The sequence below is a fragment of the Chelonoidis abingdonii genome, chromosome 3 (genome assembly GCF_003597395.2).
Source record: "Chelonoidis abingdonii isolate Lonesome George chromosome 3, CheloAbing_2.0, whole genome shotgun sequence".
In the NCBI taxonomy this organism is placed as follows: domain Eukaryota; kingdom Metazoa; phylum Chordata; order Testudines; family Testudinidae; genus Chelonoidis; species Chelonoidis abingdonii.
This window is the reverse complement of record NC_133771.1, coordinates 119,092,766-119,108,692: the sequence shown is the minus strand read 5'-3', so window position 1 is coordinate 119,108,692 and position 15,927 is coordinate 119,092,766. Positions and strand designations below refer to the sequence as shown.

Genomic DNA, 15,927 nt, shown 5'->3' with positions numbered 1-15,927 from the left:
CCAAAGAAAACTCAGGGCAATTATTAATCTTGCTCCCATGGAGAGGACAACATTTATTTAGCATTTTTGCTCAGATAACATGTTGAGCATATGGTTTACAACCTTAATTTCTCCCCTCCCTGTTGTAGCTGTATTGCACTGCTGGGCTGCCTCTAAACCAGTCTTTATCTCCCAAGACAAAGGGTAGTGAATAGTTAGGGTGGAGACTCAGCATGACTCTTCATTTTGAAGTAATTAATAACAAAGCTGTGAATAGTCACATACAGTCTTGACTCACTCTATCAGAAGTAACAGCTCAAAGTGTTGTTCTGAGTTGGTGGCTTCCTGTGGATGCACTGATCTGTAGCCTTAGCATGATGCACTGATCTGTAGCCTTAGCATGATGCACATGTCTGCAGTCACAGGAGATGGGCCTTTAATTAGCATTGAAGCTCTGACAAAATGGAGGCGAAGGCTTCAGTCCCTGAACCTGGAGCAGAGATCTGTCCTGTGTTGTGTGGGATGTTCTTTGGCTCTTTCTTGTACAGTAGTTGTCGTGCTGCAAGGAAACAAAGGTACTGAGAAAGAGAGAGGTTACAGAATTAGGTTGAAGACAATACAGCAATATCTTTTTAAGCCTACAAGCTGCAACCGGGGCCAGGATCAGGGCTGTTTTCAGATTGTTAGGCACCCAAGGTTTGAAATTATGGCTGTAGGAGTTTTATACCTTCAGAAATCAAGTGAGGGTCCTGCAGGAATCAATTCTGTCTCCAGTTCTGTTCCATATTTTCATCAATGATTTAGATAATGGCATAGAGAGTACACTTACAAAGTTTGCAGATGCTATCAAGATGGGAGGTATTGCCAGTGCTTTGGAGGATAGGATTAACATTCAAAATGATCTGGACAAACGGGAGAAATGGTCTGAAGTAAATAGGATGAAATTTAATAAGGACAAATGCAAAATACTCCACTTAGGAAGGAACAATCATTTGCACACATACAAAATGGGAAATGACTGCCTAGGAAGGAGTACTGCAGAAAGGGATCTGGGGGTCATAGTGGATTACAAGCTAAAGAGTTGTCAACAGTGTAACATTGTTGCAGAAAAGAAAACATCACTGTAGGATGTATTAGTCGGAGTGTTGTAAGCAAGTCATGAAAAGTAATTCTTCAGCTCTACTCTGCTCTGATTAGGCCTCAGTTGGAGAACTGTGTCCAGTTCGGGGTGCCACATTTCAGGAAAGATGTGGACAAACTGGAGAAAGTCCGGAGAAGACCAAAAAAAATGAATAAAGGTCTAGAAAACATGACCTATGAGGGGAGATTGAAAAAATTGGGTTTGTTTAGTCTGGAGAAGAGAAGGCTGAGAGGGGACATGGTAACAGTTTTCAAGTACATAAAAGTTTGTTGCAAGAAGGAGGGAGAAAAATTCTTGTTGTTAACCTCTGAGGAAAGGACAAGAAGCAATGGGCTTAAATTGCAGCAAGGGCGGTTTAGGTTAGACCTTAGGAAAAGCTCCCTAACAGTCAGGGTGACTATGAATTGGAATAAATGGCCTAGGGAGGTTGTGGAATCTCTGTCATTGGAGATTTTTAAAAGCAAGTTAGACACCTGTTAGGGATGGTCTAGAAGATAATATTTAGTCCTGCCATGAGTGCGGGGGAATGGACTAGAAGACCTCTTGAGGTCCCTTCCAGTCCTACGATTCTATGGAATAGCAAAATTCCCAGCTTCTGCATGAGAGACACAGCACTGGCTTCTAACCAATCTATGAAGCCTGTACAGTAACATTCATGGTACTAACATATCATCCCTGGTTTACAAGCAGAGAGCCATAAAAATATTCCGAATCATCTGAAAGCAAAACAAAACCAACCAACAAAAACACCCTCTCTGAAACATTCTACAATAGTTTTTCTGTAAAGTGTATGTACAGAATATATTTATAGTGTAGGGTAGTATAAAAGCTTAATTAGTACTTATTTAGAGATGAGCTGTATAACTCACTTGTGGCTATACCACTCATGCGTAATGCGGCCATCCCCCAACTCATTCTCTCTCTCTCTCTCACACACACACACAATTTGTTGATATAAATTGTCTATTGAGAATCATCAAATTTTAATTACTCAAAAGGCAAAGGTCCAATCAAATTCAAGATTTATTTTAAATCTAGGAAAAAATTACATTTTGAATAACCTATGCCATGACCTCTGATACCTAATTGTCTAGTCAGTAGTAATTATCCATAGCCAATTAAATTAACAGACTGTTAGGAAGTAATGTTTTGCATCTCTGAAGAAGTATAGGGATTAAACAGACATTGTCCAAATACCAAGAGAGCAGCCTGCACTGTAATGACTCCAGATGTAAAGCATACAATCCCAAGTAAACTGAGCAGTCCTTCCATCCCCTTTCCTCCCTTCCTGCACTCTCTAGAATTAGGAATGCATGTCACATGCCTGTGATCCCTCACAGCTGATTTATCTAATTGGATGCAAATGATGTCTGAATACCAGTATTTGATGTGTTTGCACACACTCAGTTTTTCAGACATTCGTTATTGTAAACAACCTCATGATTAGGTCCTGTTATGTGACCATTTTCATAAGCTAACCCCACACCTGCTTACCCCAGTGGCAAAGGAGACATTTCATATCAATATGCCATTACATTTTATTTTAAAACTTAATGTTGGGAAAACTTCTTCTCCTCAAAAACCCTGCAGACTGCTTGTTCTAGGAGAAATGCATCTGGTCTAATCAGAGAGTTTATCATGGACAAAGGAGTAAGATGCCACACACATCATCCAGTTCTACAGATTGCCTTCCTCTTCTACATCAACAAGCTGAAGTCACACTGCTCAACTCCTACTTATAATAAATCATGAAGACATGGCTGAATGTTAAAAATGGAGATGGGCCAGAGTTATGGGGTCAATATGCATGAGGCAAGTGGGATTCTGAATTGGTGTAACTGGCATTTTTTTCTGTGCCTTAAATATATATGTCACAACAACTTAACAATGTTTCCATCAGTTGTCCTAGCTACTGCACCTGTGGGGAGGACTACCTACAGTGACAGAAAAACCCATTCTGTAGGATGCGTCTACACTATGGGCGTACAGCAAGCACCTTGCTATAGCACTATCGTTGTGCTGCTATAGCACCCAGAGTGTAGACGTGGCCCTAGAATTATTTACCTTTGCTTATATTCACACCCCCTTTCCAATGTGCAATGTACACTCCCCTTTACACATTGTCTATGCTGAGGCCTATTTTTTTAAAAATAACATCTGTAAAAACTACATCTAGACAAGAGCTATTGCAGGCATATGTATGGGTATACCAGCAAAAAACTCATATTGCCAGGATAGCTTATTTCATTCACGGAACTGGTTTCAGCTCTACCAGCTAAAGAACTCTTGGACAAGTATAAGCCACATCTCCACATAGTTGTATTGGCATACGCTTTCTAGTGTAGATAAGGCCTGAGTGTAAGGTGGCAGAAGAGAGGAGAATAGCAAGAAAAATAAGGTATAAGAATGCACTAGTTAAAGCAGTGTGCCACCTGGCACCTAGATTTGTAATTTTAGATTTTATTATTCAACACTAAATGGTTGTAAGCATGATTAAAAGGTGCTGATTCTCCTGCCCACATGAACTGTTTTTACATCATGGGAATTTCATTGACTTCAATGGAGCTACTCCTTATTTATAGTGGTGTAAGTGATAGACTCTTTGGACACAAGTGTCTTAAATGAATGTAATTGTAAGGGAGCTTGAGTTCATTTAAGGGAGCCTGAGTTACATATCACCTTTAATTTTGGCCTGTGGGGTTTAGATGTAGAAGCTGGGAAATCTTAGGATCTGGTCTTGGCCATCGTTTGTTAAAGAAACAAATCTAGGTAAAGAAAAGTTTTCATTGATGATGTGATAAAGTATCATTTGGTATTTGATTCAGCTATAAATACAGACAAGCTTAGCTGAATTAATTGAAGTGTGATATATGTATAAGAATGAATTTTGAATAATTCCATACATAATGTATGATGATCCATGTCACTTAGAACCATGGCACGCTAATATTAAAATGTTCTCTCATGTAGAATGTTGACCATCATTTCAGTCTGCATTCTGATAAGCCAATCCTGTGTGACTTATTGAGATCCCTGCATTTATATCTGGCTGTTTACTATAATTTATTATTATTTGCAAGGTGGAAGCACATAGAGGCCACAGCTAGGGATGAAGGCTTGAGTGTGCTTGGTACTCTATATACATAGGCTAGATCCTCAGAAGTCAGTGGAGCTACACTGCTTTACACCAGCTGAGGATCCTAGGAGAGAGAGAACGTAGTCCCTTAGTGAAGCGGTGATAAGATATGCAGACTTAATCAATGGTGGTGAAGTTTGTCTGACTGCTAAGAAGTCTAGACCTTAGTGATCAAATCTCTTCCCAATTTTTTCTTGCAAACCGTGATTCTTTATATTTATGAATAAGTGCTAAAATATTGATGTTACTAACTGCACAACGTGGCTGCTTTACACTGATAACTGGACCCAGAACAATACAACATACCATTTTATTTGGGGAGGCGGTGCTATTCACTGGATCAATGACAAGCTCACCAGACAAACTTTTTGTTTGCTAGTAATTAAATACAATTACTAATAGCAGGGTCTGTACTAGATGCCTAGTGAAAAATGTATGCTATTTTTTTAGTCTAAGTAAATAGTTTATTAATCTGTTAGCATAACAGCTACAATCTCTCTCAACTGCTAACCTCTTTATTTTAAAATTATTACATATATAGAACTTTTTAAAAAATATGGAACATTTTAAAACAAACTGCATGCTTAAAATACTAGAAAATAGATTTTAAACAGGGCGTAACGTCTCTGAGAGGACTGAATGCATAGTTAAGAGTTGCAATAGGCAGCTGTGGTTTTCTTTATCACAAATCCAATTTACTTGAATAGGACTCCTATTTGTCACAACCAGACTTCAGAAAAATGCTACACTCAATTTTACATTGATTTCAAAGTAGACTTGGTCTCCTCTGGTCACTTGTATTAGTGTCCAATTTTTTATTAACTGTTATATACTACATTACATAACTGTGATAGGACAATGTGTTTTATAGTTGAACACACACTTGCTACTTTCCTTTGTTTAATCCAAAGATATATGGGGAGAGCAACTTGTCTGTATGTGTGTTTTAAAGGAGTTGCATTTGGCTAGCTAACCGTGGTTTTTCATTGTCACTTTTTTAATACACAAATCTACAGCATATACACAGAACTTGACTTTGTTCATAATAGCTACCAACCAAGAAGTACACTCAACTGCTCCCTGGTGTCTATTTGTGAACAAACAATTTATCATCATTGTTTATTTCTGATTAACGACAGCTGCAGGTTTCTGGCACAACTTCAAGGTTTCTACATAGACATGTAGAAAAGCCCAAGTGTAAATCTGACAAAATCTAGTGTCTGGTTCAAGAAGAAAGAGAATCGTTTATTTGATACATATCAGCAACCATACTTTTGTAAATCATGGCTCATATCATTTACGTAACTGGACTGGAGTTTAAACAAAGTAATGAGAAATTAAATGTGTGAGTTTGAATGTTGGAGTTTAGTGTGTAGCTTTAGCAACCTTAGAGTCATTAGGAAATCAGAGGTTACATAACTGCATACATGGCAACAAATCCATTCATGTTACCAAGTCTGCCTTGATCCTGCAAGTGACTGGAGAGACCAGAGATTGTTTTGGGGGAGGGGCTGTCTTTTTGTTCTGTGTTTGTACAGCACCTAGCACAGTGGGGTCCTGGGTCTCCTACATTCTACCACAGTAAAACTAACTAACTAACTAAATAACGAGTGAGATAAATGTAGTTGACTCATCTGTAGTACATTTGAGAATACAGCAGAGATAGGCCTATTTTTCCCCCCTTTGACTTATTTTGGTTCATAAACACGGACCATGTTTTTATGACATCTTGGTCTCTTTTTCAGATGATTGTTAAACATTTAAAAACTTACCAAATCACTTATGGCCCATACAGGAGCAATATAGAATATGCTGTACTTTGATACTTTTTTGGTCACTTTTCATGGTGCTTGTCTACATTTGAAATGCTACAGCTTCAATGCAGTAGCGCTTCATTGTAGACACTACCTACGCCAATGGAAGGGGTTCTCCTGTCGGCATAAGTAATCCACCTCCCTGAGCGGCACTAGCTAGTTCGATGGCAGAATTCTTCCATCGACCTACCAGTGTCTACATGGGGACTTAGACTGGCTTATCTCTGTTGCTCAGAGGTGTGGATTTTTCACTCCCCTGAGTGACATAGGGAAGCTGACCAAATTTTCTAGTGCAGACCAGGCCTTAGCAATAAAAGCAGCTTCCTCTTCCCATCCCTGCTCCACCCTTCCCCCCCGCCACTGCCCACTGCTCACACTTCTCTGCCTCTCAGGGGGCAAAGAGGCGGAGAAGTACAGGTGGTAGATGGGGGGCACCGCAGGGGAGGGAGGCAGACGTAGGCAGTGGATGGGGGACACCTCAGGGGCAGAGAGAGGCACAAGTGGCAGGCAGGGGGGCCTTTGGGATGCAGAGGTGTGAGCAGAGAGGGCCTGGGGGTGCAGAGGTGCAAGTGGTGGGCAGGGAGGGCCTTACGGGAAGGGATGAAGAGGTATGAGAAGTGGGCAGGAGGGCCTTGTGGGAGAGGAGCTGAACAGGACTGGGGCTTGGGGTGAAGTGGAGGTGAAGCATAGGGGGAGCCGGCCAAGTGGGGGTGGTATGATCTGGGCACCAATGGCCCCTCCCACTTATAGGGAGCTCTGGCGCTCAGACACAGCCTCCCCAAATGCAGGAGTCATGCGTCACCCATACACTAATCCTTGAACTAACCCCCTCCCCACACCACTTTATTTAGATTTAGCAATATTGCACCTAAGATACATGGTTAAGCAGTTCTGAGTCCATATCCTACCTTCTGTGTATGATCACAATAACTATCCCAAACTCTTGAGTTTCACAATGCACATTTCAAACTATGATCTATGAGTCTTCATTTTGTGCTTACTGAGGTTGCTAAACTTCACTGTGAATTAAGAGGAAGACTTTAAAAAAAAAAAAAAAAGGAGAAAAAAATTAACAAAATAAGACAAGCATCATAAACAAAATCTGTGATGGTGTGGAGTAGTGCTTTCTTTGATGCCTGCTTAGGAAAGGTTTCATCACATGGTATTAACATGGACATCCCAGCCTCATTCCAATCCTGACTAGCACTTGGTGGAAAGCAGTTTTCCTACCTCAAATAGTTTTCCCATCTTGACTTGGGTCAAAAATGTGAAATCTCAACACTTTTCTGGTGTCAAAACACCAACATTTTGTTGGTTCAGGTTAATCAACAAGTTTAGTTTAAAAAAAAATTGAACTGCTTTGATTTTGACCTTATTAGCTTTTACTTTTTTGTGTAATTAGCTTAAAGTTCTAAATGAGAAGTTGTTTTGAATCAGAATTTTATGTCAAAACAAAAGTATTTTGACTATTTCACAAACTCCTCCTTTTTTGAGTCCAGAGATCCCGCAGCTGATTTGCAAACAGTTTCAGTTTTGACAAATCACCACTTTTTCCAATGAAAAAAAAAATCAGTTCTCTTCACTCCCAGTTTGATCCCCTATTCACTGGACCATACTGTCTTATGCTGGGAGCAATCAGAAGACTACTTAGACAGTTGAGTGGGTGACAGAAGCCTCCAGGTGGTTGTTGACTTCTGTGGCACATCCCATACCTCAGTTTATCATCACTAATATTGATGTTATTGATATTGATCACTAATATTGATGCTACAATATCTAACATTTAGGTGAACAAAGAATGACAAACCATGTACCAGTGTTTTGAGTAAGTTACCATAGCTTCAAGATATGAGCAAATTTCATTCAATTTTGCTACAGAGAATGGCTGTAAACATTTCTGTAACTGTTCAAGCTCAAGTCAAGCTGGTTTTTGCAATGTGAAATGCAAGGTCAAAAGGCGAACACACTGCAAAACTTGAGCTTAGTGTTATGTGTATGAACAAATGGCTATTTGGAATGGTTCCATTTAAAGCACACTAAATAAGGTATAGCTGTTACAATGGTGAGTTTTTCTTTCCACCTGGTAATGTGGTAATTTTCACAGAAATTAAGAGTTGAAAAAGCCTTCATGGGCTATATTTTCATGTGTAATCACATATACATTTGTATGCACCTAACATAAATGCTCAGATCTGATCCCATAGGTTCATTTGTCCACCCCCCAGCGCAGAAATATTCTCTTACTGTATTTAACTGCATCTTATTTAAAAAGGCAAGTAATCGGCTTCCTACTGCTTGTCTTCTGATATTGGTAAAAGCTCAAGGATCGGATGGATAATGCAAGGAACAAACATGTAATATGCAAGTTCCCTTAATTAGGTATGATCCCGGCATGTTCTTTGCATTAATCCTGGAAATCTTGGAAGGAACCCATAAGTCTCTTGTCTAATTTAAGAAAATCCTTTCTTGGATAAAGAAAGCAAGAAAAAAAGCAGAAGTGCTACAGGACTTGGTGATGACAATTCAATAGGTGTGCCACTCTTTTTTTTCCAGATCAGTACTGCACTGTTACTCCTGACTGGTGATAGGCTGCATGGAGTTGCTGAGAGTACTATCTTTTGAATGAAATGTAAAACCGAGGTTAACTGTTGTTTTAAAGAGCCCATGGCACTTTCCAAGAGCTTAGGGGATGGTGAGCTGGGTGTCCTGACCTAATTTCAGTTCAGGTAATTACAGTCTACCTACTGAAATCCCCACTGCAGTTTAAAATCACACGAGATTCTTTTTCATTTCCTCTTCCAAACTGGTCTGTAGGTTAAACAGTAGCTGTATTTCAGTACACAGGTGGCTGAATTTCAGTAGAGGAAGTAACCCGAGTAATGCATTTTGGGAACTGTGGAGATAAGAGAATTGCCTGAATATAAGATGAGTCACTCTCCTGCCCACTAATAATTTGTTGTACTTTTGTTAATTCCTTTCAGTTTGTCAGTAACTTTCCAGCCCTGACCCATTCAGAACTGGCTGCTATATCCAGATGTAATTGCTAGGACAATACAGAGAAATCTGAGACACTTCTCTATAAATTGTCCAAAAAATTGGTGGTAAAATCACATTGCAAGCTCATATCTAATTTGTTGTTCACTATCAGGTAGAACTTTCCAAATATATTTCTCCTGTTGAATTGTGAGATTTAAATCTCATTTTATCAATCCCTGTCCATATTTCTAACCTCTTCATCTCCTTTTATGCTTCTTTCCTTCTAACAATCTTCATCACCTCCCAATTTAGCATCATCTGTGAATTTAATTAGCATGATGCTTACTCCTACCCCACTCATTAATAAAAGCAAGCCTAACACCAATTTCTGAAGCTTCCTTCAAGATTTATACTTCTTCAATTCAATACATCATCATTGATCAATGCACTTTAATTAAAGTCATTGATTCAGTAGGTGCTAATATCCACTTGAAGTTTTTCTAATAAGATTTGGTGAGGCACTAAGTCAAATACTTTTCTGAAATAAAGATGTATCTATTGCATTCTTTTCATCCACTGGAGGTATCATTCAGTCCCCAAAGGGCTCAGATTTGTCTAGAAAAACTTGTTCTTATAAAGCCATCCTATTTTTTATCCAGTTTTATTATCCTCTAAGAACTTTAAATTATGTTAACAAATTCCTTTAGCGTATCATCCATTGTTTTACAGGGACTGAATAGTTTCCAGTTTTCAATTTATTTACTTTTCATTAACAAGAAATGTAGGTGAAAAGCTGCTATTAGACTTAAGAACTGTGATTATTTAAACCATAGTCTAAAGTAGATCAATTTATGAAAGAGAGTTGACCACTTCTGGTGGTTGCATGTTGTCATGGTTTTTATAAAAAATTAATTACTGTTCCATAAATAATGAAAATTAACTGTATGCCATATACCAGTGGTCCCCAAACTATGGGGCATGCCCCCTAGGGAGTCTTGGAGGAACATTTTGAGGGGGCCTGGGCCTGCCCCCATGGGAGGCGGTTAGGGAGCGCCACTCAGCCCCGCTTTGCTCCGGCTCCAGCCCCATTCTGAGTTACAGCCCCAGCCTTGGACCCTAGCTCCTGGCTTGGCCATGGTACCACACCTGGCCCCATTTGCAGGCCCTGATCACAGTCCCACTGCTGGCCCCCCTCCCCAGCCTTAGCCCCCAACCACAGCTCCACTCTTGGCCTGGGCTCCAGAGCCTCCCCCAGTTGCAGCCCTGACCTCAGCCCCTCACTCCTGGCTCAGCCATGGCTCTTGTCCCAGCCTCGGCCCCCTTACCCTGTCCACACCCATCTATCCGGGAGCCATGACTTTATGTTGCTTCTGCAGGTGATGTTACTAAAGCAGCATAAAGAGGCACTTATGTCAATGGTAGCCAAATTTAAGTGAAGACACTTCCACAGCTACGTTGATGCAAGGCAGCTTACGTCTACGTCACCGCCTAGTGTTGACCAGGTTTAAGTCAGTGCTTGGAAAAGGGCTGTTTTGGCATCACACCTTGAGAAATACCAACATTTTGGTTTAAAGCACATTAAAAAAAATTTACGATATAATTGAACTGTTTCAATAAATCCTATTGGTCTGGAGAATAACCACATATTATTTGTATTGTGGTAGTTTCCAGAGGTCTCACTTTGGAACCAGGCTCCTTTGTAGTACGTACTATGTTGTACAAACATAGTTAACAAATAGTCCTTTCCCTAAAGAGCTTACATTGTGTTGTTGCACTGGCAATCTACCTCCAATGGCAATTACTAATACATTATTGGTTCATGTTAACAATGTGGTTGGTGCTGCACTGTGGAAAAACAGATGGTGACAATTTAGCTTCTTAAATTAATATTTCATTATTATAGAATCATAGAAATGCAGGGATGGAAGGGACCTCAAGAGGCCATTTTATACTTAGCCCTGTGCTGAGGCAGGGACACGTATACTTAGCCCAACCTTCCCCTCCTATAATTATAAACTCACGTCTTAAGAGTGGTGTATAAGGAATGGGTTTTACATGGGCTTTGAATAATTTTTCAGATGTTCTTTTCTTCACTAACACTTTGCTTTAGGAAGAAAAATATACAATTTCTAACATTTCTTTTAAAGTCCATAAGGTTTGCCCCATAAGGTTTTGCACTCTCATGTTGTTAATTCCTTTCATTGTTTTGGCAGGTCCCAATTGTATTGCTGCTTACCAAAGTGGAACTTTGTCCAAACATTTCTCAAAGCTTGAGAATTAAAAAGTTTACTGGGTGAATAAATATTTGAGTTTTTACATGAAAACCACACACACGCACAAATACATATCTACTCACACACAGCTGTGTGTGTATAATACATTACACTCAAGTGTATTGGGCAGAGGAACACTATTATGACCGCACTTGAAATATTTTAGTTTGACTGATTTGTTACATAAACACTGAGGCCTCAGGCATTGTGTAATCACACTGCTCTGTTATAGCAGTCCCAGTCTCAGCCCTAAAGCCAAAAGAGCTTTCAGTGTTTCTAAGATCCCCTCAGTTGGGGATTCTAGTTCAGCCTCTAAAATTTAAACTCAGTTGAAATTTCTTTGGTTTAAGGACTGTCTTCCTTTGTGAAAAACTAAAAAGAGACACAAATTGCCTGCAGCCCTAAGAAGTTAAAGTGCCACACAAGGTTGGACTTAAAATCCTTAGAGTTCAATGAAGTGGTGATGCTGGGGGAGTGAGGAAAAGAAAGAAATCCAGCCTCCCATTTCAAATCCACTTGCTCTCCTTGATTTTAGGGCTGAGTCTTTGAGCCCTGTGCAGAGCTGTGCTTGATGCAGGACCTGAGCTGTCCATCACCTGCGCTCTCTGGCAAGTAAGAGGAATCTCTGGGCTTCTCTAACTTATGTGATTTGGTAATAGCCCTCAAGGGGACATTATGCCCTCCAAGGAGTGCTGAAGTGCAGCAGTGTTCCAGCTTCACCTCCCCCTCCGCTATGTTCCTGGCAAATTCTTGATGCTGGACAAAATACTGTAGAGCTTTATGCCACTGGGGGAGCTCTCAGCTGCTCTGCATCCAGCACTGACTATGGGAGGCTGTGGGGCATTGGAAGGAGCAGTGGGGTGTGTCTCAAGAGTTTGGTGGTGTTTTGGCAGCTGACAGGGATCAGGATCAAATGTGAGGTGGGGTAAGAACTAGAGGATTTGGCAGGTGCAAGAAAGTTTGGATACAGTTGCTCATTGAAGTTTTTGAGAGAGGCAGGAAAAACTGGAAAAATTTCGCTGTGAGGAGGGGGTTGGGGAACTTGGATGTAGGGGAAGGGAGGTAACTTCAGGTGCTTTGCAAAGAGTTACAGATAGAATCCTAGAGGTGACCCCAACAATCCTGATCAGCTACAAGAGACATAAACCAGCCACACCCAAAGAATTAACTCAGCTGCCTGCAAGTAGACAAAGACATGGCTGTTTTCCCTCCTCCTCCTCCCTTCCAAACTGAAAATGCTGCAGAGGGTGAAGCAACATTTATTGTTTGAACAGGCTATTGGAGATCACCCATTACAAAAGACTGTAAAACTCACCTGGCCAGAGACTCCTGAGGGCTTGGTTATACTTGCGAGTTAGACTGCATTAAAGCAGCCCCAGGCACCCTAACTCACGACCTGTCCACACTTGCAAGGCACGTAGAGTGCTCTGACTTCACAGCTAGAGCCCTCCTAAGAAGATTAACACTTGGTGTGCTTTGGCTGAGCACCTCCTGCACATCGCTGAACAGCTGATCACTGGCGGGTGGGTGGTGCTGTGGAGGAGGATCTGTTTGAAGGGGTCCATCAGCAGGTGGGAGGCACTTGGGGGGAGGAGTTGATCAGCAGGGTACCTGAGCACCCAGTTTCCCCCCTCAACATAACATGGAGTAAATTGAAGAGATATTCTGTTAGGGAAAGCTTCCAAGCAGCATGTGTTTCCATGTTTCTGCCAACTCTGTATCCAGTTACCTTCATTAGGATTTAGATTTAAATCTGAGTTGCCCTGAATCAAAGTGAATGCTTGTGTGCACCACCCTCTCCCAATACAACTTTGCTATTAGAGTGAACATTGAGAGGGGATTAGTTACTGCTCTGAATATGCAGTATCCAAGGGAGTGTTATGACAATGGAATGCTTATTGGATTTATGGCCTATGCACTATTATCCTTGAATGTCGAGCAAAGCCTAAAAATTCACTTAAGTTATGCTTAGGAAAGCCCAGTGCATGCTGGGAACTTTACTATGAGAACTGGGCTTTGTATAGATGTTCTAAGATTGTGTTCAAGGCACTTTATGAATATTGTTTGGGTTAAAAAGATTATTGAATTCTGGTAAGGATTGCTCTGGACAGACTGGGTACTTTTCTAGGGACAGAAATGCAGGAAGGAGACTTCATTTTCTCTCTTTGTTTTGTGTCCTCCCATTTCTTGGCTTCTCTTTGTTTTCTGCTCCAGTTAGGGCCCAGGAAGTGCAATGGCTACAGTGCCAGGTATTTCTTGGGCTTAAACACTATACCCTAAATAATCCTGGATTTGAATTTTGTTTGCACAATTGATGCTGCCTCATGTGGTTGCAGCTACGAGAAGGAAGGAAACCTAGTCCAGGAACTGACTTCTCACCTGTGATGTGGCCTTCCAACTTGATTGACGTACTAGTGACACCGCCTGCCCAAGGAAAGAATCACAAAACTGGCACCAGTCACTCCATTACCTATTTCCTTTCCTGCTTTCCTTTCCCTGTCTCCTACTGGTCTCTCTTTTTTAATCTGTGATTGGTTGGAGAAAACCACTTGACACAGCTAGCAGGTTTATGAGTGAAATGTTTATCATTCCTGTCAGAAATGGTTTAGTTATTACGGAGTCCTGCCTTGAGTGCAGGGGACTGGACTAGATGACCTACCGAGGCCGGGGCCACCCAGGGGGAAGGAGGGGGCAAGTGGGGCAATTTGCTCCAGGCGCCGCAGGGGTCCCGTGAGCCCTGGACGAGAATCCCTGCCCTGGCTAAAGGCGCCTTTTTAATTTTTATTCACCCGGCGGCAGTCTTCGTCTTCGACGGTGGGCCCTTCACTCGCTCCGGGTCTTCGGTGGCACTTCAGCAGCGGGTCCTTCAGTGCTGCCGAAGACGCGGAGCAAGTGAAGGACCCACCACCACCGACTTGGAGTGCTGCCCAGAGAGTACAAGCGCCGCAGTGGGTGGCACCTTTTTTTATGTCCGCTCCTGCGCTTTGCCCCAGGCCTCCTGAACCTTCTGGGTGGCCCTGCTGAGTTCCCTTCCACTCCTACATTTCACTGATTGTTCCAATTAACATTGCCATTGTAACCCTTCTGCTTGTCAGAGTTGGCAGCAACAAGGGCTCGGTTCAGTATCTAGGGCAGGGGTAAGCAACCTATGGCACGGGTGCCAAAGGTGGCACATAAGCTGATTTTCAGTGGCACTCACACTGCCCAGGTCCTGGCCACTGGTCTGGGAGCTCTGCATTTTAATTTAATTTTAAATAAAAATTCTTAAACATTTTAAAAACCTTATTTACTTTACATACAATAATAGTTTAGTTATATATTATAGTCTTATCGAAAGAGACCTTCTAAAAACATTAAAACGTATTACCGGCACGTGAAACCTTAAATTACAGTGAATAAATGAAGACTTGGCACACCACTTCTGAAAGGTTGCCGACCTGATCTAGGGGTTCCTTTTCAACAATACAACATAAAACCGGCTCGAGCCTCAACCTAGTGACCTGGGACAATTACACACCACCCCCTGTGTGCCTCTAAGATGTGATACTACTTCTCTCACAAGCACAGAGTATGAGTGTAGCAAAAACTTTCAATAAAAGGAGGGAAGTAACTTGGCATTATTTGGGGGAAACATGCAAACAGGGCTCACAAACAAACCATGAGCAAATGACCCACCCCCAAGTAAGTTGGGCAGAGTCCTTTTCCACTCAGATCCAGCAACCCAAAAGCCCCTTTCATGTGCCCATCCCTTCTCTGCTCCGCACTCAGAGTTGCTGTCCTTGGTCAGTGCAGTGCTGTCCTTGGCCAGAGTTCAGGGCTGCATCTGCAGAGTTCACCTCCCGCCCTGGGTGGAGATGGGGTAATGAGGCACCTTACTTGCTCTGCAGCTTGGGCACTCACTCGCCACCCTGCTGGCCGCTTGCCAGGCCTCTCCGCCAGCCACCTTGCCGGCCGTGCACCACACCTCTCCACCAACCACCTTGCTGGCCGTGCACCACACCTCTCCACCAACCACCTTGCTGGCCCTGCACCACACCTCTCCACCAACCACCTTGCTGGCCCTGCACCACACCTCTCCACCAACCACCTTGCTGGCCTCTCACCAAAATGTCTCCAGGGCCCATCATTTAACACAGCTCCCAGTGATTTCAGCTCTCAGTGATGTCAGCTGCTAGTGGGCCTGGCTGCTTTGGGACACTGTCCCAAAGCTGGTCATACTTAGACCTAGGTATCAGTGATTTCAGTTCTGCAGCATGAGTTGACATTAGCTCTGTTATTATACATTGGAGAGAGAGAAAAAGTCAAATTGTGTCCGGGACCCTTCAGCAGGGCCCACACCACTGGGCACAAAAACCTGTCCCCATCCTCTCTCTACTCACTTGGCTTTGGAACCCATGTCCCTTGCCTAGTGAGTGCCATTTAGCTGGAACATGCCAAGTACAGTTGTCGTGTCCTTGAGTCATGCTGCCCTTGATTTCCTTTATTATATCTGCCCCAAAACCAAGGAGACTGGGGATCCCACAGCAGCCAAAAGTGACCATTTGGACAATCAATCTCATTATGCTGAGCACCTAGGCACGGTGGGTGTGCCCATGCAAATGAGATTAG

At 42.1% G+C, this 15,927-nt stretch overlaps 1 protein-coding gene across 3 annotated transcripts in view; it reads right to left on the bottom strand.

The window, feature by feature from the left end:
* Window positions 1–293: 293 nt before the first annotated feature.
* The window catches only part of MTHFD1L (methylenetetrahydrofolate dehydrogenase (NADP+ dependent) 1 like), a 289,126-nt gene continuing 273,492 nt past the window's right edge, over window positions 294–15,927 (bottom strand). For 2 of the 3 annotated variants that reach the window (XM_032782444.2, XM_032782445.2), the window contains exon 27: window positions 294–538. In XM_032782444.2, the coding sequence (XP_032638335.1) occupies window positions 416–538 (123 nt within the window). In that variant the 3' untranslated portion in view covers window positions 294–415. The remainder of the gene's footprint in view (window positions 539–15,927) is intronic. The other variant, XM_075064045.1, reaches the window with a different exon arrangement.